Source organism: Oryzias latipes, chromosome 17, assembly GCF_053564925.1.
Source record: "Oryzias latipes strain Hd-rR chromosome 17, Olatipes_Hd-rR_3.1".
NCBI classification, from domain to species: Eukaryota; Metazoa; Chordata; class Actinopteri; order Beloniformes; family Adrianichthyidae; genus Oryzias; species Oryzias latipes.
Window position 1 is genome coordinate 13,340,343 of NC_136253.1, and position 27,396 is coordinate 13,367,738.

The following is a 27,396-nucleotide window of genomic DNA, read 5'->3' on the forward strand; positions in this document are numbered from 1 at the left end:
TCGAAGAGCCCCGCGACCCGCGCGATCGACACCACGGCAGGGAAGAAACGCCTAGGTCCAAGTTCACCAACCTCGCGTGTCCCGTGGCCCGCGAGCGGACGGCAAACTCGGAAATGCTCGTGTCGGTCTGCGGGGCCCTCAGCCCTCTGGTGAGCGCGCGCGTGCAGCCCGGAGAGCTGCAGCTGACCCGCTGCGGGGAGCTCGATTACAGCAGGGCCGAGGAATCCCTGCGCAGACTGGAGGCCCGTCGCAAAACAAGGCCCGTCGGGACGACGCAGGAGGGCCGCTTGGGAAACACCATCGGGAGCATGGAGTCCCGATTCGCTTTCTGCGTGCGACTGGATCTGCACGCTCTGGGCTGCGCCTACCGGCAGCTGATGCTCACGGTGGAGCTGTTACACCTGAACATACTTCATTTCTTACACTCGTGAAGACTCGAGGCAGCGAAACAATAAAACAATGAAAACGGCTGTGTTTGTCATGTCACTTTATTCTTTATTCGTAGGCTTGCTTTCAATCACTTTCCAACCGCACACAAGTGTTGTCTCCTCTTTCGCAAAATCATCTAAACGGACGACGGAGCGGTCTGCGGCATGCTTTCGCGACGCCCCAGCCTCTTCCCCTGCTCTCTTCTCCCCGGCCGCTCGCCGTCGGTTTGTACACACTCTGTGTCACTCTCTAAATGAAAAAAAAAAAGTCTCTGTACTCTGAGGCAGCCCGAGCGACACCTCTCGCTGTCGGCCCTCTCCTCAGCACTGGGCCTCTGGTTGTCACTTGAGCTCGGTGTCGCGGCTGAGGTAGAGCCGTCGCGGCCAAACGCGTTTCATTTCGTAAGTTTGTGAAGGCTGGAGACAAGAAAATGACCAGACGACTCTGTGTTTGTTCTCTCACAACATTTTTATTCGCACATGTTTGCTTTCAACCACATTCCAAGTGCAAAGTTGTTGGTTTTTTTTTTTTCTTCCTTTCCATCTATCACAGCCCACACACCCCACCATCGACTCACTCCAAAAAGAAAAATTCTTCGTCCTCGGACACCCGACCAGTCTCACAGGCATCCCAGCGACCTCTCTTGGCGTCGTCGGCGCCGACAGAGTGGTCCAAGGGGCGTTTCGCATTTTCTTCCCCCGCGCCATCCTCCTGCCACGGCTCAAGCTCAGCGTCGCCGTCCATTTGCCCGGTGACCTCGATGTTGCTGTCTTTCACCGCGGACACCAGGGCTGCAAACTCCGTCTCCTTCATCTCCGGGGCCATCATCCTGATACGGCCCACGTCGATCCTGGGCAACACGCGAGACACCTCTCGCTTGATCCTCTCCAACACCTCGTCCCCGGTGGCGCTGCCTTGAGAGGCGATGCCGTCAAAGCCCCCGTATCCGCGGTTCGTATACAGGGCCGTGTTCACGCAGCCGTTGCTCATGATCGTCACTCGGTAGTAGCAGCCCCACCTGCAGGCCTTGAGCGACCCGAACGACTTCTGGGTGTTCGAAAACAGCCTGAGGCTGGAGCAGATCGTAACCGGTGCGTGGATCAGGCAGTCCGTGTTGGCGAAAGCGTGGGAGAACAGCAACCGGCGCTGGCCATCGCTGAACATAACTCTGTTGTAGCAGAGTCCGTGCTGCCGCATTATGTCTCTAACTCGAGCCTTGGTGCCTCCTATCATGGCCAGCGATTTGCGCAGGTAGCAGGGGAGGCGAGGGTTGTCGGGGTGCAGCCACTCGACTAGATCTAGATCGTGATAGTTTATCGGTGCGTGCGGATTCGGTTTGCTGAACATGGCGCACGTCAGCTTCAGGCAGTTGCCGTACAACGCCTGGAAGACGTTCGTGTTGTCGCTGTCTTTCCCGTGCCTGAATTTGGCCACGGTGGAGAGGGAGACCAAGCGGGAGCACAGCGTACTGTAGTTGAGTTTGGCCCCGGCGTAAGCTCCGTGCGCGAGCTCCACGCAGAAGAACCCCAAAGTCATCATGACGGCCTGTCTCATGGTCATGGAAAGCGTGAGCGCGCACATCGGCAGTGCGCCGTGGGCGAGGGACAGGCGGTACTCGCTCTTGTCGTCCAGCACGTCCTTGTGTATCTGCTCGTTGAAGCCGGGCTCGCTCATGGCTTTCACGCAACCCACCTCGGTGAACTCTCCGGAGTTGAACCTGTGGTGATAGCGAGCGAAGAAAGCGACCTCGGTCACCACCCTCTCCGCGCACACGGGTTCCTGGGCCGTGGAGAGCATCTTTTGCATGCGGCCGCCGGCTTCGCGCCTCAATCCGCAGCCCGCCTTGGGCGCCTCGTCCCGTTCCAGCGCGACCCTGAGCGCCTCCAGCAAGCCCGTCTTGAGCGAAAGGCCCAGAGTGACGCTGGAAAAGTCTCCAAATGCCGTCTTGTACTTGCCCGGAGGCTTCCTGTCCTCGGGGCCGGTGAAGATCTTGCCGAAGAACAGGCTCCTGCCCTCGGACTGACCAGCGAAACTGACGCCGGACGTGTACAGGCAGTTGCCGGCGCAGGGGCCGCTCCACCCTTCCAGGCGAGAGAACAGCTCTCTGCTCTGGTGACGCGCCTCGGCCGCAAACCTCCTCATGGAGCCGTTCAGGGCCGCCATCACGGTCTCACAGAACTCGCTGTTGGCGTGGCAGGGCAGCATGTTGCGGATCGTGCCGAAGAGCGCGCACTGCACGTAGGCCATCACGTTGTCGCAGAGCAGGCAGGAGCGGATGAGGTTGACGTGCTCGCCCGGGGACACGGCCATTTTCCCGATGCATGAGTCGCGAGTCATGCGCAGCCTGTCTCCGAACTGGGGGGCCACGAACCAGAGCGTTTTGCTAAGGCTCTCCTCGATCTTGTAGCCCAGAGTGCGCAGCTGCAAGCTGGCGCTGGTCCACGTGAGGTCGTCCTCCAGCACGGAAGAGACGTCCGCACCATCGTTCGTGATCTCGTAGCCCTTGTACAGCCTGTAGTACTTCAGCTTGGCTTCGGGGTCTGCTTTCGCCTCCGGGCCGTCCGCCTTCCTGGGGAACGCTTCGAACCACGGGATGAACATGGGCTTCAGCAGGGTGGCGGCGCACAGGGGGTCGCAGAAGTTGCCCTCAAGGAACGGGGAGAGAGCCACGCTCATGAGCGTGGCGAGGCTAGCTTCGTCCAGGCAGGAGCTGAGGAACACGGCCGTAAGCTGGACGAGAAACAGAAACAACATGTGAGCCGGCTCCTCTCCCTTGACGTGGGGGATCGCTTTCTCTCTGAGATCCTCCACGTCGAACAACCCCGTCAGTTGGCTAGCCAGAGATGCGATCCGCCTGGCCTCCCGCGTGTTTTCTCTGCGAAACTTGACGAACACGGAGGGGCAGAGCTCCCCGTCGCTCATCGGCGGCTTTTCGATTGCTCCGCCGTCCTGGCTCGGGGCTCCCTCGCCGCCGTCTCCGACGTTCAGGGCCTCCCGGTAAAGGCCGAGGACTCGCTCTGTGCCGAACAGTCCACACAGACCTGAGAAGAGCGCTCGTTCCTGCTGGGGGTCCACGCGAGGCACGTTCCTCATCCCGGTGAAGTGACCCAGGTGTTCGGCGTGCACTCTCAACACCCTGTCGGGGAACAGGGCCGGGCAGTAGACATGCAGCGTGACGGGCGATCCGAGGAGCACGGGCGCGAAAGCTTCCACGGGGCACGGGTAAGCGACGGCGGAGTCGTGCGGTCCGGTTGCCACGCAAAAGCAGCCCTCGTCCAGGCTTACCTTGAGTGCCTCCACAACCACGCCGTGTGCCATAACAAAATTAGACAGGGTTCTCGGGACAGTTCGAGCGTTCGAGCTCAGCTGGTCAGGCTGCTGACGAGCAAGGCCAAAGCTCCGGTCGAGGATTACGGCGAAGCCTACTCGCTGTGCTCTAACCTTTGGGATTCGACTCTGCGCCCCGTGCTGGTCGGCTCAGACGGTCTGTTTGGAGAGGGGACTGTGCCCGACCGCAACGAGCTGTCCAAGCTGAGGGTGCGCGAGGCAATGCTCAGGGTGGCCCTGCTTGCTGACTTCTACAGGTTCCAAGCAGAAGATCTGTTTTTTGACGAGTCGCACTCTTCGCACAAGGCCCTGGCCCTCAGACTGGAGGCTTTTAGGCTCATCTCGGACCAGCGGGCAGAGGGCAGCTCCGTCGTCCGACCTCCCTCTCGGGAGAAATCGGGAGCGCCTCTCGACGGCGGAGCGGGCCCCCAGGCCAAGTCGCGGCGGAGCCGAGCGGCTCTCGGAGCGAACGAACGCGGGAGACGGGTGACACGTGTACTGCGCTCAGTGTCTCCTTTCGCCACCCTCCGGACGACCTCTGCTCCATTGAGCAGCCGCCCGGAAGGCGACGGGTCGAGCGGAGACCCCGTGAAGTGGTCTCGCTTCTGCTTTGCCCCCAGGAGACGGTCGTACCACTGCAAACTCGTCAGAGCATTTCAGTGCGTGAAGGCCTCGGGCCACTCGATGCTCGCGCTAAATTCGGAGTGGCCCTTGAGCTGCTATTACAGGCTGGCCGCCGCTTACACGACGGACCGGCCGCTCGAGATGGCCGCGGCGTGCATCCCGCAGCTCAGGGAAGCAGCGGACATGGTCAGCAGGGAGCAGTTCGGGCAGCTGCGAAGCCAGAGCCCCGAACGACGGATGCTGCTGTACGCCGTGTTGAGCTGTCACATAAACTGGATAGACTACAACCACAAACAGATACTGCTGGCACCCGTGGGGCTTCCGGGCCGGGACCGGGCTCGGGCCGCGGAGGGAGACCTGAGGTGCGTCAGGTGTCTGAAGACCCAGACGTTCCGATCGTCCGAAGTGAAAGGCAACCCCAGGAACATCGACGTGGCGTTCGATTTCGAACAAATGAAATTCGTCTCGTCCTGCTGCGCGGCCCCGGTGGCGAACGTGCCGCTCAGCACGTCGACCGTGAACACGTGCACCTTCACCGACCTGAAGCATATGTACACCGTGTGCCCCGCTTGCAAACAGACCATTTTCTCCGAAGTACTAGTGGACTTGGAAACGCTCCACACGCGCTGCGTGTTGTGCGCATCAAACCGAATCGGCACCTGAGATCCCCTCGAGTCCTCCTGTCCCTCCCTCCTTGACCCTCCAGATGGACCGGGAACCGGGGACCGAGGCGTCAGTGTTTCGAAGCGTCTGCGAGCTGCCCGACCCGACGTTTCGGGACATAATGGACAGACACTACGGGAGCGAGGCCCGCTTCGCCTCTTCTCAAAGACCTCGCGGAGGGCCCGCTCTGAAGACGGGCAAGTACGACAACCTGTCCGCGTACCTGGACACCGTGTATGTGCTGGGAAGGAGGGAGCGCGTGATCGAGGAGATAGTCCGAGCTCACAAGAGCTTGGCGGTCGTCGAAGAGGACCCAGCTCCGAACGAAGGCAAGATCCCGGAGGAGGCGTCCTCGGCAGGAGCGCCCGTTGCTCTCGTCGATCCTCTGCACGATTCGCAGTACTTGGACGGCGTGGCGAGCAACACCACTCTCAGCTTCTACGCGGAAATCGGAGGGGAGCGTTGGGACGAGGACCGCCCGGGAGGGTGTGAGGCATGAGAGCCTGGGCTCGGGACTCCCGATCTCAGGGGGAGAAAGACGTCAGGCTGACGCCCTGCGATATCACGACGCCGCGTTGGTGTCATTGTGTTTCTGTGTGCTGCTTGTGTAATTTTTGGTTGGTTTTGGAACACGCTTTTGATGGTTCGAGTCAAATAAAAGACACAACATTACAGTCTGTGTGTAGTTCACTTCAGAATAGTTCAGTGCGTTTCGAGTATGCTCCAGGGGCTCTCATAAACTCAGCCATTCAAAGTGGCAGGTTTCCTCGCACAGAGTGAGGTCACCACGTCGCGTTAGGCCCCTTTTTAGGTAAAATATGTGCCACTTAGTACGCTGACCTTCCCGGACCCGAAACCGTACACCGTCTGCCCCGCTTGCAAATAGACCATTCACTAGTGGACCTAGACACGCTCTACACACGCTGCGTGTTCTGTTCATGGAAACGAATCGGCATCTGAGATGTCTTCGCAACCTCCTCTCCGAACCCTCCGGATAGAGCGAGCCGTTTCAGCGCCCGAAGGCGGATGGGGACAGCGGTTTGTGGAGTTCGGGGTTCGTGGCTACTACGAGCCGTACGTCATGAGGTATCACGACAGAATGATCGCGACCCTGCCTCGCCCCATCTCGGAGAGGAAGGAAGGAAAGCGTGAAATAGTGGACCCTCGCAAGAGTTTAGCGGTCATGGAAGAGGACCCCTCTCCGGGCGATACGACCGACGAAGGGGAACGCAGAAGAGGAGTCCGCGGCAGGAGGGCTCAGAGTGCTCCTCGATCCGCGGCACGCCACAGACCGCTTAGGAGAAGATCGGAGATCCTAGGCGATGCAATAATGGTGCGGAGAAGCCAAAGAACTCGGCGTCGTAGACCACTGATCTACAGAAGAATGGCTCCCACACAAAGAACAGCCCGAATTTCGGGGGTCGTGCGAGACAGCCGAGTCCGAGGAGAGGAACGTGAGCTCGGCACTCCGCAGAGGAGAGGAACGTGAGCTCGGCACTCCGCATACGACGGAGGATTTCAGGGGGGGGGGGGAGAAGGACATCGGGAGGCCACCCTGCTATTACGGTGTGGCGGTGCCATTATGTTCGTGTGTGCTGCTCGTGTAACTTTTTTTTTTTCCGTTGGCACATGTTTTTGATGGTATGAGACAAATAAATGAACAAAAAAAAAAAGGTTGGTGTGGTGTTTAAATTGAACTTAAGCTCTCAAGTTGATCCGGGTTTAGACGGCATGTGCGCGACGGGGCCTTCCGAGCCTCAACTGGTTGTGGAGCTGGAGGGGTCCGATGCTCCGGTCCTTCTGGAGTACACGTGGGTGCAGCTTTACGAAATAGAGAAAAGGTTGCCTTCGAGCGTGACGCTCACCGGCCCGAAACTAGGAGGTCCCGTCTTCATCCCAGTCGGGCCCGGCGCTCTGCGAGGCGCGCGCTGCATGGTCCTGAGGGTGGTGTACTCGCAGGGGAGTGAGAGTTATGGTCTGGTGACGGACAGGCATTTCAGAGCCGCGAAGCGACATGCCAAGGGCTACCCGGTGAAAAGGATCTCCGTTTTGGCCAGCGCACCCCTGGCCTGGGTTGAGCTGCGCCACTCCGAGCACTACGACACAGCAGAACCTGGAGCGAGTCTGGCCTGCGGACATGGAACGGATAAGGCTGAGAAGCTAGTGTCCTCGATATATACCAGCTTGAACCGCTTCTCCTACTACACGGTCGCGGCGTCTCGCGACGGGGACCTGTCTGAAAGGGAGAGAGTTGCGCGAGAGGTCACGGTCGCGACGCTGGCCACGCTGGGAGCCCCGCTCGCGTTTAAAATCTTGCACGAACAAAGTCGGCTGACCGTGGCCCGCGCTGCGCTTCGTACTGACGGCAGAGCGTCAGAATCGAGCTGGCTCCCCGACCCCACGCAAGCCGTCTGGGGCACCAGTGTGCTGTGGCGACGAGAGGGTGACGCAGACCCCGGAGCCCTGTCCCGCTGGGTGGTCAACAGTCCCCTGAGGCCTCCTTCACCACCGAGCTCCGGCGTGTGGCTGCTAGCGCATCTCACTCGCTCGGGGATCGAGGTGGTCGAGCCCGAAGGCCCAGACGTCATTTCAGCGGACCGCCAGGTCCGCGCGCCGTACTGGGCCGTGGTGTTGACCGCACTGTGCTGCGGAGCGCTTTCGCGTTGGTCTCGCGAACTGGACCTGCTCTCGCGAGAGCTGCGGAGCGCCGGGATTTCCTGGGGGCGAATCTGCCAACGGTGCGGTTTCACGAACCGCGTCTGCCCCTCGGCCTGCGAGCCAGCGGCCCTAAGGATTCTGGCTGTGTCTCAGATCGACGGCCTGCTCTTGGGAAAAATCTGCACGACCCTGTGCGCAACGGTGCCGGCGCAAGGCGGGAGGCTCTGCCTGAATCACCGTAGGACATTTGGAGTCAGTGCGGAAGAGCTGAGGGAAGGCGGGAGGCACGGCGGCGGGCTGGAAGGCAGCAAGGGGGATGAGCCGAGAAGCGAAGCCAAAGAGCTTCACCGTCACGCGGAGGCCGAGGAGGAGCCGGATGCTGGCTGGTGGATCTGGCAGAAACGGGCTCGACTCGAACTCAGGGAGAAGGTGCTCGGACGCTCAGTTGGAGACGATCCCTCCTACCTCAGGTTGTGGAGCAGCTACTACTCGAACGGGAGGGCCGACGAGCTCCGAGCGCAGCTCGGGGGGCCTTCTCTCTCGTCAGACTATTGGAAAGGACAGTCTTGCGGAGTTCTTGGGTATCATATCGGGACTTGTCCGTTCGGGCTCTACTGCGACCTGCTCGACATCGAGGACCGATCCCGCCGTCTCAGCAGACCGCCCGTCGACGAGGAACAGCTATTTGGAGGAAGCCCTTGACGAAGCCCATGCGTTCCATAGGCAATTCGACGCCCTGGCCAAATGGTTCCACAAGAATCTGGCCTACGCCGAGGGCCAAGAGGCGGTGCTGGGATTCGAGCTGACATCCGAACTCTGCGTCAGCTACGACGCGGCGCTTCACCGGTTGACGGGAGCCGTGCAGGAGATGTTCCGCGACCGGACATTCGTGAGGGAACCTGGGGGACTGGCACTCGCGGACGAAACCCTGGGAGTCGTGTCCGAGATACTCGCCGGGGGAAATGAAGCGGAGGCCGAACGTGGGCAGCGGGCCCTGATGCGTGCCCTGGAATCACTTGAGTCCGCGTCCCCGGGCTGTGGTACATTTCACTGGCCTCAAGCTGAGCCACAGGGCCGCCTCAGTCCCTCACACGTTCGCGCCTGTTGGAGAAGTGTGGTAAGTGTTGGCTGGGTCCTGCATGACAAAGTCCAGAGTTTAGCGGAGCGTCTCCAAGTCGCGTCAAGAGAGGCTCGCGACCAGAAAACATACGAGTCCCGCTTGGCTGAGCTGAGCGATCAACTGGGGCAGGTTAGCCTGAAGTACACCACGGACAAATCCGCCCATCAGCAGATGAAAATAGACCTCGCAAAAGAGCACATGGAGATGGAAGCCAAAGTTAGAAAAGCAAACTTGGACTTGGCTGAGCTGCGGCAAGAGTTAAGTTTCGCTGAAAATGTCATAGCCTCGTCGAAGAAGGACTTAAGCGAGAAGGGGCGAGTCCTGGAGAAGCTGCAGAACGAAGTGAAGGAAATGAAAGCCGAAAAGGAGACAGCCTTGATGCTCTCGAAGAAATCGGATGCCGAAATGAAGCGAAATGAGGCCGAGAAGAAGTCCCTGTCAAAGCGCGTAATTGAGCTGGAGGCCCATCTGAAGCAGAGCCGAGAGCTGGCCGCAGAACACTTAGATCGAAGCAAGGTGGAGGAGGAGCGCGCATCAAAGCTCATCGCCCAGCTGCAGGACCGAGAGAAGCAAGCGGAGGCCGAAAACGAGTCCCGGTCGAAACGCGTCAACGAGCTGGAGGCCGAACTGAAGCGGAGTCGAGAGCTGGCCGCCGAGAACGCAGCCGCGACAGACGAAAGTCAGAGCCAGACCAAGGCCCTCCTGACACGTCTGAAATGGGCCGATGAGACGATAGCCGGACAAAAGTGCCTCACGGAAAAGCTCACGTACGAAACGGAGATTCTGAAAGGTATCGTGGCCGTTGTGTGCCAACTGATAGGCGTGGAGAAAAGCGCAGTGGAGACGGAGCTGATCGAAAGAATCCGGTGTGCCGCGCTGTGCTCTGCGAAGAGAGTGTCACGGCTGCTCCGGCACGACTGCGTCAGAAGGCTAAAAGGACTCGACCGCAGCGAAGATGAAGCGATGGGATCCCCCGGAGGCTCGCTGTTCCAGGACTATGAAAATTACATAAGGACAACCGTGTCATCTCTGTGTACGGAGCAAACTCCGATGGAGCACACAGAAGCGTCCTGCAGCGACACCTGGAGAAGGGTGGCCAAGCGAAAGCTGAACCTGGGCTCCCGGCAGGCCAGCCCCACAAGCGAATTGACGGAGGTGGACGAAGGCTCGAAAACCGGTGCGTCCACGCCGACGAAAGTACACAGGGCCGCCTCGTCAGGCGGAGACGCGTTCCGATCAAACTGCGCTTCTTCCAAGCGCCCTGATTTTTTGAAAACGGAGGCCAAGTCAGAAAGATCGGAGCACCTACGTGTCCACTGCGTGCGACTCGGGGAGAGCTCGGCCTCCGTATCGCTGCCAAACATTGTGCGGCATTACACCCATCAAGACGTGAGGCTCATACACTTGGGTGAGAGCAAAAGCGCTCCGAAGACCCTTTGCGGGGTGCTCCAGACCACAGATGATGTCGCCAGGGAATGCAGCGCCGTGGATCTACGGTGCTCGAAAGCGTTCCTACAGCTATCGCAACTTCTCAGCTGCAAGCTGGTCGCTATCTGGTCGCCTTGCGAAGGATACGAGATCCACGGGGCGTCCACGGAGCACCTGTACGCCATCGTGCTGAGTAAAGACCCCGATCCGGCCCGCGAGACGAGGTGCTACATGGTAGCGACGCGTGAGGGAGGCGCAAACCCAGAGGAGCCGTACTTGTACAATTTGGCGAAGCTGACAAAGGTCAAATCTGCACAACCCGCCGCGGTCAACTGTTCAGATCCGCCGCATTGGGATCACGTAGATAAGGCGAGCAACGCTAGCGGCAGGGCGCCGGTGGTGGAGGTTTCGGAAATCACCCTGATCGGAAATTGAGCCGCTGTCACATGAGGGGACCAGTTCAGAGCATAGGAGCCTGGGCTCGGGAACGCTTGTTTGGGAGAGAAGGATGTGGGGCTGCCGCCCTGAGACATTATGTTTGCCATTAGGTTCATTGTGTGCTGCTTCTGTATCCTTTTATTTTTGGAACATGTTTTGGATGGTTGAAGTCAAACAAAAGATAAAATGCTGTAGTCTGTGTGGTGTTTAAATCGATTTCATACCGACGTCCTTGTGTCAAGCGGTTCTGTGCCTTTATTGCGTGCCCTTGCATTTCGAGTTTGCTCCAGATGCGATCATGAAATTCACTTTTTGATCAGACGGAAAGCTCTCCCGTCAGGGCCTTTTTCCTTTGACATACTAATGAGGCTGCGGCAACGGGAGGACGACCCAAGGGGCCGAGAAGAAGAAAGGCAACCTGACCGTTCTGAGATCACGGAGACTCACGGAGACCCTCAAAATGCACAAGCTCCGGTTGGGTGAAACCAACGGTCGCAGAACGCTGATCGTCAGAACCTCATCCGAGGAGACGACTTACGCGGAGCTCGAAGGAATGGGTGGTAGAACGGAAGATGGTCGCTACCCCCTTGGCCGCTGCGCTTGTCCAGACGAAGATTTCGCCGGTTGGGACTCTGACGTTGATGCTCTGAGCGGAGCGAATGCTTTGATAGCGGCCGGCATCGCAGCGTTGCCCGTACGGGTGAGGCGCGTGGGAAAGACTCACTTGTTCGTGGAGTACGCGATTGCAACAGAGAAGAACGGAGACCCGGATTTGCGGCGCATGGGGGTGGCGTGACTCTGCACGAATTACTCCGGCGAAGGGACAATACTTGCCAACGGAATGCACGGCGTCATCCGCTGCTGTGAAAGAAGACTCTTGGAGGGCATTGCCGAACAAACACCCACCTGGACTTTGCTGCACGTCCCCCCTGACAGGGACAAGCACTGGGGCACGAGAATACAGCCTGTTTCTTTGGAGGAGATACGTTGCGTAAAACGCAAGTGAGCACGGCTGGAAAGTGCGTATAAGTCTGCACCAAAGATTTTCAGACAGAATACTGCGACGCCAAGACAACTCTGTGAATGTCCACGGCAAACGAATAAAGAGCAGAAAAAGTGAATGTGTCTGAGTCTTTTTATTTGCTTAAGAAGCTCAACGATATCAGGGTCAGCGAAACAACACGGAATAACACACTTTGAATCTTTTCAGATACAATGTAGTAAAAACACGTTGTTCTTGTCTTGTTTTATTTTTTATTTTAAACAAACACCACAAAAAAAACAAATAAAGACCTCGATGCCATAAGCCTTGTTGCGCATGACCACAGGGCCCCGAGAGAAACCGGGTAGACCGTTCAGGCCAGCGCGTCACAAATTTTGGACAAAGCCCCTCTTTGCTAGTGAAGCAGAAGAAGGCCGGGGCAGAGGTTACAGGGATTTGGGACTGTCGAGAAGACGACGGCGGGGACGGTGGGGATAAGGCCGAGGCAGGGGTGACAGGGATTTGGGACTTTCGAGAAGACGACGGCGGGGACGGTGGGGATAAGGCCGGGGCAGGGGTTACAGGGATTTGGGACTTTCGAGAAGACGACGGTGGGGATGCAGCAGGTGATGGCCCCGGCATTGACTGTGGAGGGTCCGCGATGGTTGAAGAAGCCAGAGGATGTCAGGCTCTGTGAGAGCTGCTGGGGTGGGGAAACGTCCATCTGTCGGTAGCCGTCCTTGTTCAGAGCGGCTCGGGGCTCTGATGTGGGCTGAGCGGGGAGCAGCTGATGGGAATTGTGAATAAATCCACAACTTCCGCCGTGGAGGCATGGGCGCCCCTTATAGAAATGGTGGCAAAGGTTCATTTTGAGCTGCAGGCTCCGCAGGTCTCCGTAGCCATGGGCGTACCGACATTTCCCTCCGTACTCGCAGACGCCGTTCTTCGCGAAGAACCAGCACAATTTAGTCTTGTAATTGGCGGAAATGTTCAGACAGTCAGGTTTCTGCTGCGGCATGCCGCCGTCTCTGTAGCAGCCCGATTTGCTCATTTTGTTGGTAAGGGCAGACGTGGGGGATCCGTGATGGTTGATGAAGCGAGAGGATGTCCGGCTCTGTGAGAGCTGTTGGGTGTTCAGAGCGGCTCGGGGCTCTGATGGGGCCAGAGCGGGGAGCAGCTTATTGGAATTGTAGATAAATCCAACCATTTTGTTGGTAAGGGCTGTGATGTCGATGTTGGATATGAAGGAAAGAAAAAAAAAAGAATAAAAAATCCCCAACTAAATCCTTTCTACGTAGGAGCTGTGTCATAGAACACAGAGAACACAGCCGCTAAAATTTCCTAGTTCCAAAGCTGCAGACGAGAGATGGGGCCAGCTTTTCACCTCGCCAGGTCAGCGTCCAGACAGCCCGACCTTTTCTATTCACTCTGTCTGACCGCAATTGACTCTGTCCGACCGGCGCTAAGGGAGTCCGACAGTCATTCACTCTGTCCGACCGACCCTTAGGGAGTCCGACCACACATCACTGAGTCAGATGGCATCTTACGCTACCAAACCGAGATGTAGGGGAGGGACTGAGAAACGCTGGCTCCGACCTCAGCTCTCTCACACCGATTTCCACTCTGAGAATCCGTCCTCCGCCATGAGAGGCCGACCGAGGCAGGCAGACTCTGACGCCATGCTCTGCGTTCCTCTCCCCTGAATCACCCTGTTACGTGATCTCTCCTGCCTGTGAGCGAGGGGCGTGCTGGGTTTACGCGAGCTGACCGGTCGCGGCCTCTCTTTCGGGCTTGTGGTTGGGATTTGGCCAGGGACTTTTTTTTTTTTTTTTGGGCAGGGGGGATTAGAATCTGCACAGCGAGTGTTTTCTTCTGCAAGTATAAAAGGCAAGAGTGGAGAGCTGACAGAGGCAACCTCTTCAGGCGTGAGTTGTGTTTGCGCACTGCAGTAAGAAAACTGTTCTTTGTGGGGTTTTTTTTCTCTTGAAGACACAATGACTACCACTTCGATGCTGCATCTGACCCTGTTCGTGTTCGTGCTGTTGACATCAGTGGACTCTTGTGTTTTACATCACAGCAACGAGCCTTCTTACTCGGACGGCGTTCGTCGGCCTGAGATTCTCATGCCTGACCTGGTTCCAATGGAGCCCGTGATGACTTTCGGAAAACTCCACAACACGACAGACTGTATGTATGTATGTGTGCATTTTAGCTACCCGCCTATCGCAAAGCGCTTCTCTCCCAACCAGTGTTCGCTGTCTTCTGTTTGCAGTGCTCAGCAAGTTGAAGGAAACCGTGAGAAAGGCTCAGGAGGAACTGGATAGATGGCCTAGTCAGAGAAATGGAGCCAAACCTCTAGCCCTGTCTCTCGTCGCAGCGGCTGCCACTGTTGTTTTCGCCGCGCTCTGAGACGAAGAGCGGAAGCTGAGTTGAGCCCGAAGCCCTCAAAAGACCCGAGGGCCCTCGCGCAGTTACGAAACAAACTACGCCAAGTGGTGTTCCACGTTGAGTGCTACATCCCTTTTCATCTCCATCGCTACAAACGTGTAAGCGTGCTCCCAGAGCGGGCCAGTGGTGCTGAATGATACATCTGCTATTATGGTCAAACGTATTCAAAATAATAAACAAAATTTACACCTGTACGATACATAGAGTCTGTGGTCATTGGCTCATTTTTTTTAATTGAAAATTGATAAACTCAGACATTGCAAAGCCTCTTGAACTGTGTATTTTTACATGACACCCGTGACGCATTGTTGCAAGACCTCAGCCTTTTCTCCGTCTGTCATGTGGGACAAACGCTTCCATTCCTCATCGTCCAACAGCTGGCGAGCCGTAAGCCTCTTGTCGTGCCTGAGAGCGATTAGGCGGAAGGCGATGCGTTTGGTGTGCTCACACTTCATAGTGTTGGGTATCAGTTCCTGCCTGGCGGGCGTCGATTCCTCCGCTCCCCCGTCGGGATCCGAGGCCGCCAGTGCCATGACTTTTCTCAGAGTGCTGGACCCACGCGTTGCAGCGAACACCACGGTGCCTTCCTTTGCGTCCAGTATCATAGCTCCCAAACTCCACATGTCTATGGCGCACGTGTACTCCGCGGCGTTCCCGCGGACAAACAACTCCGGAGCCCTGTAGGGCTCCGTCACCACGCAAAGGCTCATGCGTCTGGAGTACTGTCTGGCTAGGCCCATGTCGCCCACCTTCACCGTCAGATCTTCCTCGAGAAGCACGTTACTCGGAACCAGGTCCCTGTGTAAGATGTTCAGTCCGTGCATGTGCTCCAGGGCATTCGCCGTCTGAAGCGAGAAGCTGGCCACGAAGCTGAGCGGAGCCGGTGGCTGGCGGTGAATAGCTTTGGTCAGCTCGAAGGGCACGTGAGGCATGAGCATCGCCACCCGATCCTCGTCCATGAAACAGTCCAGGAGCTGTATTATGTTGGGATGACCTTTCAGCGCTGTCAGGCAGGACAACTCTCTCACAGTCGCGTCCTCTATAACGTCTGCCTGCTTGTGACATTTGAGGGCATATTCTTGGCCGTTTCTCACATCTCGCACCCTGTAGACAACTCCGTAGGTACCTTGCCCGATCACTGGTCGCACTGGGTCTTTGTAGTACTTCTCCATGCGGAAGCAAAAGAAAAACAATAAAAGGATCAAACGGGCTTCTGAGGAACGTCTCCTCGTTCCCAATGCCTTAAAGTGCGTGTCTAAGAAGTGTCCTCTCGTCCACACCGGTTGTTTCAGTGTCTGACACTTGCCCTCCAGACTTCAAAGCACTCTGAGGACAAAGCCTCTGGAGGCTGTCAAAAAAAACCACCGGGTCACATCCCAAGGTACGTGCACAAGAGTGCAGTTCCGACCGCAAAAACAAAGAGTCCAAGTGCCGGTCCTACAAGGTCATGGCACTTCGTGGCTTCAGGTGAAGGGAAAAAGTCAGCGAAGTCATCCTGGTCATGAAGAAAGCGTTAAAAAAGGAACAGAAAGAGGAACAGAAAAAAAAAAGCAAAACATGAAGACAAATTGTTTCATAACAGCGATAGCGTGAAGTTCAACCCCCTAGAGTACAGGCCACTCACCCAACACATCTCTTCCAGCCAGCCTCTGTGCTCTGTGAGCAAGTACGAGGCGATCGCCTCTGACACTGCGTCAGCCAGGAGGGAGCCAGGGCTGCCACTGAACCTGTCCTGACGTTGGCACACCGCGGCCCCCAAACATATCAGACTGACCACACGGCCCCAGTTGATGATCCCGTCCTCGAAAAGGCTTTTTGCGACGTTGACCATCGCGGCATCGGGAAATGAATCACCTAGATCTGAAACCATCTCTAAAGTGGGACACCGGACAAGGAGAGATCACGCTGAGCGTACAGATAACTCTGAAAAAACAGATCTGTTTGTGCTGCTCACCTGTGTATTTCGGTCTGTGAACCTCCAGCACTTCACACACAGCTCTCGTCATAGCATTTACAGCTTCCCGACAACGCGGCCTTTCGACTTCAAAGTCTTGGCGTCGTCCAACGAAGTGCCCCAGAACACCTTTGATCAAAATTCTAATTTCCTCATCCATGCTGAGCTCTGCTCCTCAAATTGCAAAGCCCGACGATTTTCTCTTTGAGCACAGAGGGGGGTAAATAAAAAGCTGTATGAGGAGAAAACCAAACAAACAACAAAGCTACAAGCAAGCCTAGGTGACTTTGAATTCAACCTAGGTGACTGTGATATTTCATTTTCATCACTGTCCGTGCACAAAGGCTCTCTCTGTAGGCTCCGTGTCACTGGGACTCCCCGAATTCAGTGTACACAGGGATCGGCGGTCGTACTCTGACTATCGGTCGGAGTCACTGAGCGACGGTCGGAGTCACTGAACGGCGGTCAGAGTCACTGAGCGGCGGTCGGATGTTCTGAGCAGCGGTCGGACTCCCTGCGCGACGGTCGGACACTGTGAAAGGCCGGCGGACACTGCAAAGAGCAGTCGGATTGTTTGTCTCATGACTGGCCTCCGTGCAAGTTGCTTGCGAGTGTGTGTGCAGTGGTGGTGAGCAGATTTCTCCACCCTATCCCTCCTAGCCTAAGGGTTGGGCCTGTGTGCAGTGGTGGTGAGCAGATTTCTCCGCCCTATCCCTCCGAGCCTCAGGGTTGGGCCTGTGTGCAGTGGTGGTGAGCAGATTTCTCCGCCCTATCCCTCCGAGCCTCAGGGTTGGGCTGTTCAAAGCATCGAGGAGGTGGAAAACCCCAACTGGGAGGATGTAAGTGGCCTTCGAACCTCCCCTCTAAGAGCTAGAGAGAGCGCAAGGATCAGGGTTGGGCTGTTCAAAGCATCGAGGAGGTGGGAAACCCCAACTGGGAGGATATAAGTGGCCTTCGAACCTCCCCTCTAAGAGCTAGAGAGAGCGCAAGGATCTCGCAGGACTTAGGCTGAATTCACCAGAGTGGATTAGGAGAGCTGTTGCTGCTGTTTCCACTTTGTCCGTACGCGCACTCAACAGGTCTTGCTTTCGAAATGGCTACGGTATCGGCGACTGAGGCGGCCGCGTCTACAAATCAAACCTTCGTCGTTTCCAGCAGCCCTCCGTGGTACTTCGATACTGTGGACCACGACGAGGTCTTCACGTGGCGTTTTCGATGCAGTGGTAAGCATGATGACCCAAAAGGAACGGCGCCTGAGCAACGAAGAGCACCTGCGTTACAGGCCGAGGGTTCTGAACAAGATGATCAGAGACGCGGTCATAGCGGACTCTGGTAGGATACCCCAGCGTCCCTCTCGATCTCTCCTGCTCGCCCTTATGGACCTGGTGGACCTTCTGGGAGGCAGCGACTTCGGATCCATCGTCACCTCGGACAGAGCCGGCCTCAAGCAAGTGTTGCTGACGTGCGGAAATTACACGGCGTACTACCTCCCCGCCGAGGAGCTGAGGGGAAAGGATCGGACGGTGGTGCCCGTGGTGACGCAGCACTCGACGAAGGAGAACCTGCTGCGTTACGACCCCGCGAGGTCCATGGTCGGGACCTACATGACAGACATCCCCGGAAACGACGGCGAAAGCAAGGGGTCTTACTTCGTGCAAGAGGTCCTGTTCGCCCCGACCCTGGACAGCCTGAAGCTGCTGAGGAAGGTCGCGCGCCACGCGTTCGACTTTTGGGACATGTCGCTGGAGATGCCCACGCACGTGGAGGCGCTCTGTCCGTCCTTCCAGCAGATTCAGCCTTGTCAACTGCTGATATTGAACACACCCGGGTCCCCCGGCAGGGATCAGAGCAGCCAGGCTGCGTTGGCCTCTCACCTGGAAGATGTGGAGCCGATGTGCTGCGCGCCAGAGGTTAGCCACGCATGGGAGTCCTCGAGCGACAGGAAGAACGAGGGGGACGCCGGCGTTGACTGTTTCGGGGAGGACGCAGTGAAATGCGACCTGAGTCGTTTCACGTACAAAGCCAGCGAACCCCGCATGGTGTACTTCAGGTCAGGAGGGAAAGCGTCAGATGGGAGGCGAAGCAACCTGGTGCCGACGGTGGCCGTGAGAGCGGAGCAGAGACACTTGCCCACGCTGTACGTGTCCACCACGCTCCGGTTCTACAGGCTCTTGAAACGCAGCTGCGTGAAAGGCAACGGAGAGCTCGCGAGCTGCTGGAACGAGACGCTCCAGGAGATGGCCCGGGAGACGTATCTGTCGGGGCAGCTCACGTTCCAAGAAATCAACCAATGGGCGCTGTCTGCGTTCACCAAGCGCGTCGATCCGAACGGGTGGTGCGACCGCATACCCAGACACGTGGAGAGCAAGTTGGCGGACCCCAGGATGATCGAAATCGCTGAACTCGCCATCACGTTCATGAACGCCAAGATCCCCGGCGCATTCGCCGTGGCCGAGCTGCTGCACAGTCCACTTGGGAAGCTGCAGAGGTACTGCGAGTTCCTTAGCAGGTACGCCTCGGACGCTACGTTCAGAAAAAGCGAGCGGGATAGGTTCGCTGCCTCGGTCATGGAGCTGATCAGGAAGGAGTGCGGTTCGCTCGCTCGGCAGTTGCGCTGCTACAGCCAAAACCGGAAAGACGCCGATCCCGAGACGGCCCGCCGAGCGAAAGCCTGCGCCGAAATGGTGGACAGAGAGCCCTGGGAAGTGAACAAGATCCAGAAAGACTGGTACACCATGTGCAAACGCGACCAGTGCAACAAGGAAGACAAGGAAGCGCAAGCCCACGCCAAGGAGGTGAACGCGGCCGCCAAAGTGGCGTTCCTGAAGCTCAAAGTTTACTGCAGCAAGCTCAAGAAACTGGGGATCAACGCAGCCCGCTTTGACGGTGACATGGGCGGCAGAAATCCCGCTTGCGGAGAGCCGGTCGAGCCAGGCGAGGGATGTAGACAGCCCCCGAACGACCGCTCGGAGCTTTTCAATCCCATCCCAGAGCCCGTCCCGGTTTCGACATGGATGAAAAACTTGTCCGTGTTGCTCCTGAGCTACCCTTGGTTGCACGACTCCTTGGGGTACCAGAGAGAGGCCGTGTGCAAGCTCCTTAACCTGGACAGCGCTCTCCTCGGCGAGGCGAACAGGGAACTCTTGAGAGAATGGGTGGCGTACAACCAGGGCACGGTCAACGAGCTCCGCAGGCGCGGCATCAAGGATCGCCTGAGCCGAGCGTTGATCCAATGCTTGGAGTCCCAATCCACGCAGAGGTGGAGCGACAAGGTGGCCCGGTCCTTCGCGGCACTCCAGCGCAAGGCGGCGTCCAGGCGGGTTCCCCGAAGGCACCTCTCCCCGCCGCCGCCAGTCAAGAAGCCCGAGAGGAGCTGCCGCCAGACCGTCGGCAGAGCTCGACGTCGGTTGTCCCCCTGGGCCGAGAGCGTCCGAGCCTCGCGGTCTCCGGCGACCAAGAGGAGAAAGGTCGGGCGCCGCCAGAGAAACAGTTTTTTACTGAGCGAAGCCGAGGAAGACAACGGCCTGGAACTTCTCAGCTCCGAAAGCGAGGAAGAGCCGGAGTATTTGAGCGACAGGGACACGGAGAGCTCTTCGGATTGCGACAAAAGCTCAGACGACTACGATCGCAGCGACAGTTTCATAGACGACGCATCGTCGTCCAGCGAAGAAGACATCGAGGCGGGAGAGGACAACGTCGCCAGGGCCAAGAGACGCGAGGACGGAGTTGACCGTCCGTACTGCGTGTCGCGACCTTCCTCGCCCTCGCCCAGTAGCGCGTACAGACAAAGAGCTGGCGAGGAAGCGGGCTCCAAGGCCAGGAGGAACGAGGACGGGGTCGGCCGTCCGTATTGCGGGTCGCAGCCGTCCTCGCCCTCGTGCAAAAGCGACCGGCGGGGCTACAAGCGCGCACTCAGCTCGGACAGCTCGGAGACGGAAGGCCCATGGGCGATGCGAGTCTCCACGAGGCCGAAAGGCAGAGGGTCGAAGTCGAGACCCTCGGTCGAGCGGGAAAAGAGGCCGGGGCTCGAAACCGCGCTCACGCAGCGACAACGCAAAGACACCGAAGACCACTCCAAGACTTACTCCAGCGGCCGCAAAGACGTAAGACGCCCAGAGGGAGGGCTGCAAAAATCAGCCTCCGGGAAACCGCTGCGTTTCTCTGGCGAGAAAGGCAGAGAGGTCGACGGTCGAGGTTCGAAAAGGTCCGGCGCTCGGATCGCTCGTTCGCGCTCCTCCAGCTCGGAGAGTCGAGGGTCCGCGTCTGAAGGCAGCGGTTGGGAATCCGAAGGGGCCGACCTTTCGGACAAATCGACCGCAGGCCTCAGTTCGCGCAGGGAGCGCGAGGCCAGGAGCTCTCTGAAGTCGACGGACCTGGGCAGGCGGTGCCAAACCGTCAGGTCTCGCGGCGAAAGGCGAGAGACCGACGGTCGAATTGTGACGTCGCCGGCAAAACCAAAGCCGATCACGCCGGTTAAACTGAGCTGTTTGCCGGGCAGCTCGGAAGCGAGCGACCCGCAGAGAAAGAGGAGCGCGGAGCGCGCGGGGTCTCACGCCGAGCACCCGCAGCTCACAGAGGACCCAGAACCCGCAGAGAACAGAGAGCCTGGAGCCGATTTGCTCGCAGGAGGGTTCGGAGAGGGACCCGGTCGCCTCTGCACCGATGGCAAGGACGAGCGCAAGGCGTCTCAGCGGCGGCTCTCGCAAGACGAAAGCGATGGAGAGGGAAGCGCCGCGTACACGGTGTGGATGTAGAAAAGGTCGAGGAGTGGCTAGCTCGAGCGGTGGGGGCGGACGAAGAAGACGAACCCGACTCGACCTCTTCGACCTCTCCGTTGCACTCCTGTCTTCAGCCAACCTTCGGACAGAACGCATTGGAGTCACGGTGGACAAAACTAGGGCTCTCGTTTGGGACATTAGTTCGATGCGACCGCAGACTGTCTGGTGCACCGCTTCTACATCCGTGGGATCTGTGTAATTATGTGTGATGAAATAAAAATCAAAGTAAGACGCTTTGCTTTGAGTGTTCTTTCTTTTTTTTTTTTTTTCTTGTGCGGTCTCACGGTAAAACTCTGCAGCTCCGATAAGCGTAGAACGACACACTGCGTTGCAGCAACGCGGAAAGCGCCTCGAGGGCTACCAGAGTATACCTCTCCGCTTTTACATTTATTTTTTCTAAACATAACCTTTTCTGATCTAACTCTTCTTAGCACAGAAAATGAAAATTACAAAAAAATGAAGCAAACAAAATACAGACATCATTCAGAGTCTACACGAGGGTCTTTATTGTCACAATGATCAAATGAACACAGTCATGGGTTTGCATCGCCCTATGGCGCACTGGCAGAAAGACACATCGCGAATAAGCCTACGCCCAGGCTGGAGCTTGTCTCCTGTTTCCACCTCGCGTTCTCCAGATCCAGAGAGCCGTGCAAACAGTCAGAGCCGCGACACCGATGGATATCATGACAAACAGTCCTCCTGAGAAGACTGAAAGAGAGCGGGGATAGAAACAGTCAACAAATGGGTCCAAAAACCAAATTAAAATATTGTTGTTGTTTTTTTTTAAAAAAAACACCACTCGCCTCGCTTAACTTTCACGGTCGCTTTCTTGCTGCCTTTGCCAGAGACTACGGTGCAGACGTAAACCAAGCCTGCGTCCTCGGGCGACAGTAACAAGGAGCTGCGGATGTCGTAGAGCAGCTGCGAGGTCCGCCAGACGGCGGTCGTGGCGCTCAGAGTCCTGCCCGACGGAGGCTCGGTGGACCAGGTCAGCTCGGGTTCCGGGTAGATCCCCACCGAACTGCACACGGCGGTGTCGCCCACCTGCTCCAGGTGGACTTCGGTGACCGGAGCTGCTTTGAAACGAAGACAGAGCTCAGCTCAACCTGTTTTCTTCGAGGCCCAAGCGGCCCCCTCGAAAGGGACCGCCGGCCCCTCTCACCTTCAGCATCCCTCGTCGCATCATTGTCTCTTTCGTGAGTGGCCTGGGTGTCGTTCAATGTCCAGCTGGATGGAGGACGCTCCGTTGGCCGGGTCAGATCGGGTTCCGGATTGATCCCCTCATAACTGTAATTGAAGGCGTAGTCTGGGTCGTAATAGATGTCGTAGTACACCACCTCCTCGTTGACTTTTTGTGTGAGCGGTGAACAAAAAAAAAGAACTTTTAGTCAACGTCACGATACTGCATCTCAACCCGTAGTGTGGAATTCGCCATCCCCTGTTTTCGCTTTGCTCCAGCCGCGTTGCGCTGACTGTTTGGGTTATGACGATCGCGCTCGTACTCGGAACAATGTCAGCAAGCTTACAGAGCACTCACCCGCCACGCTCTGGGTCCGCGCGACAGTCAGAAGTAGCCACGGTAAGAATGGGAGCCCTGTCATGGTTTAGCTGCTCAGATGGCCGAGGCCCGATCGAGTAGGGTTGGGGTCGCGGAGTCTGCTGCGGGAGACGCAGAAGGACCTTTCGACCGTTGTCGCTCGCCGTCTGCTTCACTTTCGTCCGAAGGGACGCTCGCAGAGCCCGGTGAAGCAGCAGCAGACGTTCGTTGATTGAGGCAAACACTATTCCACTTTGCACCACTCGATCACACCCGAAGACCGTTCCGACACGTCACGCAGAATTCCCCGAAGGCAGGTCGCAAAGTCGGGTTACCCGGTGTCTTTTATAAATGGCAGAGGGGCGACAAGCTCACACCGTTGGAGGCAGACGAAGAAGACTCAACCCCTTTAACCTTTCCGTTGCACTCCTCTGTCTTCTATCTCCCTTCAGGCAGGGCCTATGGAGTCCCGGCGACCAGGGCCCTCGAAGACTCTCCGCTCGCACGGCGCACAGAGCTCTCGCATGATGACCTATTTGGAAGAGCTGGCCGACCACGTTGAAGTGCCTCGCTCGGGGGAGGCCTCCTCATCGAGTGGAAACCGAGACGTCGGGCTTGTGAGCGTCTACTCGCATCGTGGGCGTGCTGACGACGGGGCGAAGCGGACGAAGACCGAAAGCTTGTGCTTACGCTTCCACACTCCCTCGGTTGACGAGAGCACAGACTCTGACCTGTGCTCCGCTTCGACGGCTGTAATGCCCGATGCAGCATCTCAGTGTGATCACGTGTGATGAGATACAAAATAAAATCATGTCAGACGTTTGCCCTGTGTCTCTTTTCCTTGTCTGCACCGTCTGAAGCGATCGGCGCGTCAGGTTCGCGCTCGGAGGACCCGAGTGACCTCAAGCAGAATCTCTGGGGCCCTGCTAGGCGTAGCCACATTGTGCAAAGTGCCTCATAGCATTTTCTTGTCCTTTATATAGTTTTTGTCCTAACCACACTTTTTCAGCACTCAAAAGGATAATAACGAAAACAAAACAGAGACATCTTTCAGAGGTGGACTCGATGGTCTTTATTGTAACAGTAATCAAATGAACACACACATGGGTTTATGTCTTATGAAGTAAGAAGGAAGTCATTGAGGTTGGTAGATGCAGGAGCCAATCCCCTTTTGATCTTTCGTCGCATCCTCCAGACGATCGCGCAAATCGCGAGAGCAGCGAGACCGATGGGGATAAGGACAAACAGACGATTTCGAAGTCGGCCTGAGAAGAACAAGGGAGATGTTCCGTTAAACCGAGAGTTGATGGTGTCCATCAGCTTTTGCAAATAATAAGTTCAATTGTTAAAAATATATAAATAAATAAATAAATAAGAGCACCACTCACGTAACTGATATTAAATGCAAATGTTAAACATAAATAAATAAATAAATAAATAAGAGCACCGCTCACAAAACTGAATTTTCACTGTCGCTTTTTTGCTGTTTCTGCCAGAGGCTACAGCGCAGCTGTAAACCAAGCCAGCGTCCTCAGGAGACAGTTCCACGGTGCTGCGGATGTCATAGAGCATCCGTGAGGTCCGCCAGACGGCGGTAGTGGCGTTCAGAGTCCTGCCCGACGGAGGCTGGGTGGACCAAGTCAGCTCGGGTTCCGGGTAGATGCCCTCCGAACTGCACACGACGGTGTTGTTAACCTGTTCCAGACTGACTTTGGTGACCGGAGCTGCTTCAGAAACTAAAAGAAGAAAGAAAAGAAACAAATTTAAAAAAAAAACATTGAAATAAATAAAAAATGGAAAGCCTCTCTCACCTTCCACCTCCCTCGACGCTTTATGGTCTCCTTTGCCAGTGGCCTGGGTTTCGTTGCGGTCCACGTCGACAACCTCGGTCGGTCGAACCCGGGAGTCGCTGATTGCGTGGACAGTCTGCGTGGACTGCTGGGGGGTGGTCATGGCTGCAGAAACTAAAAGAAGAAAGAAAAGAAACAAATTTAAAAAAAAAAACATTGAAATAAATAAAAAATGGAAAGCCTCTCTCACCTTCCACCTCCCTCGACGCTTTATCGTCTCCTTTGCCAGTGGCCTGGGTTTCGTTGGGGTCCACGTCGACAACCTCGGTCGGTCGAACCCGGGAGTCGCTGATTGCGTGGACAGTCTGCGTGGACTGCTGGGGGGTGGTCATGGTGTGTGTCCGAGGAGGAGGCGTCGGGCTGGCCAGACTCGGATCCCGGATGGACCCCTCTTCCCCGGCTGCGCCGCCGCCGTTCGACCAGCCAGGTGGAGGAGGAGGCGTCGGGCGGGCCAGACTCGGATGCCGGTCGAACCTCTCTTTGGCGTGACCGTCGGTGACAGGAGCTGCCGCGAGACAAAACTCGGACTTAGGGCCGCGTCTTCGCTTAACGGTCACAGGGGTTGACTTAATCACAACACTTGCGACTCTTACCTTGCACCATTACTTTGACATATCTGGTATGCCCATTTCTCGAGCTGACAACGACACAACGGTATGATCCCTGGTCTTGAAGCTGCACCTTTGACAGCAGTATTGAAGCATTTCCTTCAAAGATCTGATCCTCGAACAAGGAGGTTCTGTTGTTGACATTCCCCCTGTCAGGGTTTGTTATACCATATGTGAGGAAGGGAACTATCTCTGGATCCTTAAACCAGTGCACTGTTATGGAGTCCTCCCTCGGAACACTGCAGGGTAAGATGCAGGTTTCCATGACAAGGCAGGTAACGTCTGTAACTACATGACAGCGGCTTAAGAAAAAAAAAAAACTAGAAAAACAAAACAAACAAAACCCCACACATTTTCACAAAGATTCATCAAAGTTTCACCATCTGCCTTCCACAACACAACGAGTTCACTCACCCTCAGCTCTCAGTGTCCACGCGAGAGTCAGAAGGATCCACGGTCCCAATGGGAACCCTCTCATGGTTTATCCGCTCTGATGACTGAGGCCAGATAGAGTACGGTTGGGGTCGAGGGAGTCGGCGGTGGGAGACACAGAAGGACCTTTCGACCGTCGTCGCTCGCTGTCCGCTTCGCTTTCGTCCGAGGGGGCGCTGAAGTTTAATGGGAGCTCGGGGAGCCTGGTAAAACCGTAGCAGATGGTGGTGACTCAGTCAAACACTGCATTCACGGCGGAGTTATAAGGGCTTCGTTCGACCCGCCCAAATCCGTTCCGACGCTAGATGGGGAATTCCCCGAAGGCAGGTCAGGAAAGTGGGAGTTCGGGGCGCATCCGAGTTTTTCGAGCTACATATTCCAGAGAACTCGTAAGGCGAGAATCGAAATGGCACGCTCATACAGTGAAGGCCGCTCGATTCAATGGCTGAACCTCTCTGCCATCTTTGTCTGTCTTCTATCCACTTTCACACGTAATCGCGTGAGATGATATACAAAGTAAAATCTAGTCAGACGTTTACCCTGGGTTTCCTTTCTTTTGTTTTTTGCGCAGTGTGAAGCGATGGGCTCGGAGGACCCTACCGACCTCGTGGTGAAACCCCGTTAAGCGTAGGACGGTCACCCTGGGTTGCCGCAAAGCGCTCGAAGGCTCATGGAGCATGCCCCATCCTTTTTATTTTTTCGTAACCACACTTTCTCATTACTGAAAAAGCAAAAAGAAAAACAAAATACAGACATCTTTCAGAGGTGGACTCTAGGGTCTTTATTGTTACGGCAATCAAACGAACACACACAAGGGTTCACGTAGCAAAAGTAAGCCTGTGAGGTTGGAACAATGCATGAGCAGGCAGATTGGAAAGGTCCGTCGCCGAGAGTCCCACGGTCAGGCATGAGCGCATCTCCTGGTTCTCCCTAGCATGCTCCATATCCCGAGAGCCAGGCAAATTGCGAGAGCCGCGACACCGACGGGGATCAGGACATAGATCGTCAGAAGCTTTTGGAGTCTGCCTGAGGAAAACGAAAAGAAATAAGCCGTGAAAGCGAGAACAGATGAGGATAGTGACGCCTCTGGCGTTCGTGCATAATCTGAAGTCCAACAGTAGGTGCAAAAAAAAAAAGAAACTAAACAAATGAACCACTTGCTTCGCACACCTTCCACCATCAAAGTTGCTTTCTTGCTGTGCTTGCCAGAGGTTACGACGCAGCTGTAAACCATGACAGCGTCCTCGTGCGACAGTAACAGGGAGCTGCGGATGTCGTAGAGCAGCAGCGAGGTCCGCCAGACGGCGGTCGTGGCGTTCAGAGCCCGACCGGACGGAGGCTCGGTGGACCAGGTTAGCTCGGGTTTCGGGTAGATCCCTTTCGAGCAGCAGACGACAGTGTCGTCCACCTCCTCCATGCGGACTTCGAGGACCTGAGCCGCTGCGAGAAACGAATCCTGAGCTCAGCGCAACCTGTTTGCTTGGCGGGCCAAGCGTTCCCTCTCGACAGTGACCGTCGGCCCCTCTCACCTTCAGCCTCTTTCGTCGCCCCATCGTCTCGTTCGCGAGTCGCCGCTGTGCGGTCACGGTCCGCGCCGACGTTCTCTGTTGTTGGACCGTGGTAGCCGCCCTTGTTGTGAAACGGCTGCGTGGACCACCAGGGGGTGGTCGCGGCGTTCAAAGTCCTGCTGGCCGTAGTGGGCTCCGTCGACCGAACCGGTTCGCGTTCCCGGCTGATCCCCTCCGAACTGTCGAGGACCGGAGCCGCTGCGAGACAAACTAGAATTTAGAGCCGCATTTTCGCTAAACGGTCACCTAAGTCACTCACCGCTCCTACCTTGCACGTTGACGTTGACATAAGTGTATCGCTCATTCTTACGGGTTGTAACGTAGCAGGTGTATCTTCCCTGATCGTGAAGCTGCACCCAGGACAACCGTAGTGAGGCTTTACCTTTAGAGACCTGATCCGAGAACAAGGAACCTCTGCCCTTGACATTCCTGAACTGAGGGTTCGCTTTGTAATATGAAAGAAAGGGGTTGCCCTCGTTATCCTTAATCCAGTGCACTATCGGATCGTCTCCTCTCTGAAAACTGCAGGGTAAGATGCAGGTTTCCATG

The 27,396-nt window shown here is 56.6% G+C and overlaps 1 protein-coding gene across 1 annotated transcript; it reads right to left on the minus strand.

The window, feature by feature from the left end:
- Positions 1-13,014: 13,014 nt before the first annotated feature.
- LOC144986715 (cyclin-dependent kinase 2 homolog) lies at positions 13,015-16,243 on the minus strand. The gene has a single exon (XM_078934493.1). The coding sequence runs from the start codon at positions 15,287-15,289 to the stop codon at positions 14,402-14,404; it is 888 nt and encodes a 295-aa protein (XP_078790619.1). The 5' UTR covers positions 15,290-16,243; the 3' UTR covers positions 13,015-14,401.
- Between the last annotated feature and the right edge of the window lie 11,153 nt (positions 16,244-27,396).

Coding starts and splice junctions, on each gene's coding strand:
- LOC144986715 (XM_078934493.1), bottom strand. CDS start 15,289: ATGGAGAAGTACTACAAAGACCCAGTGCGACCAGTGATCGGGCAAGGT.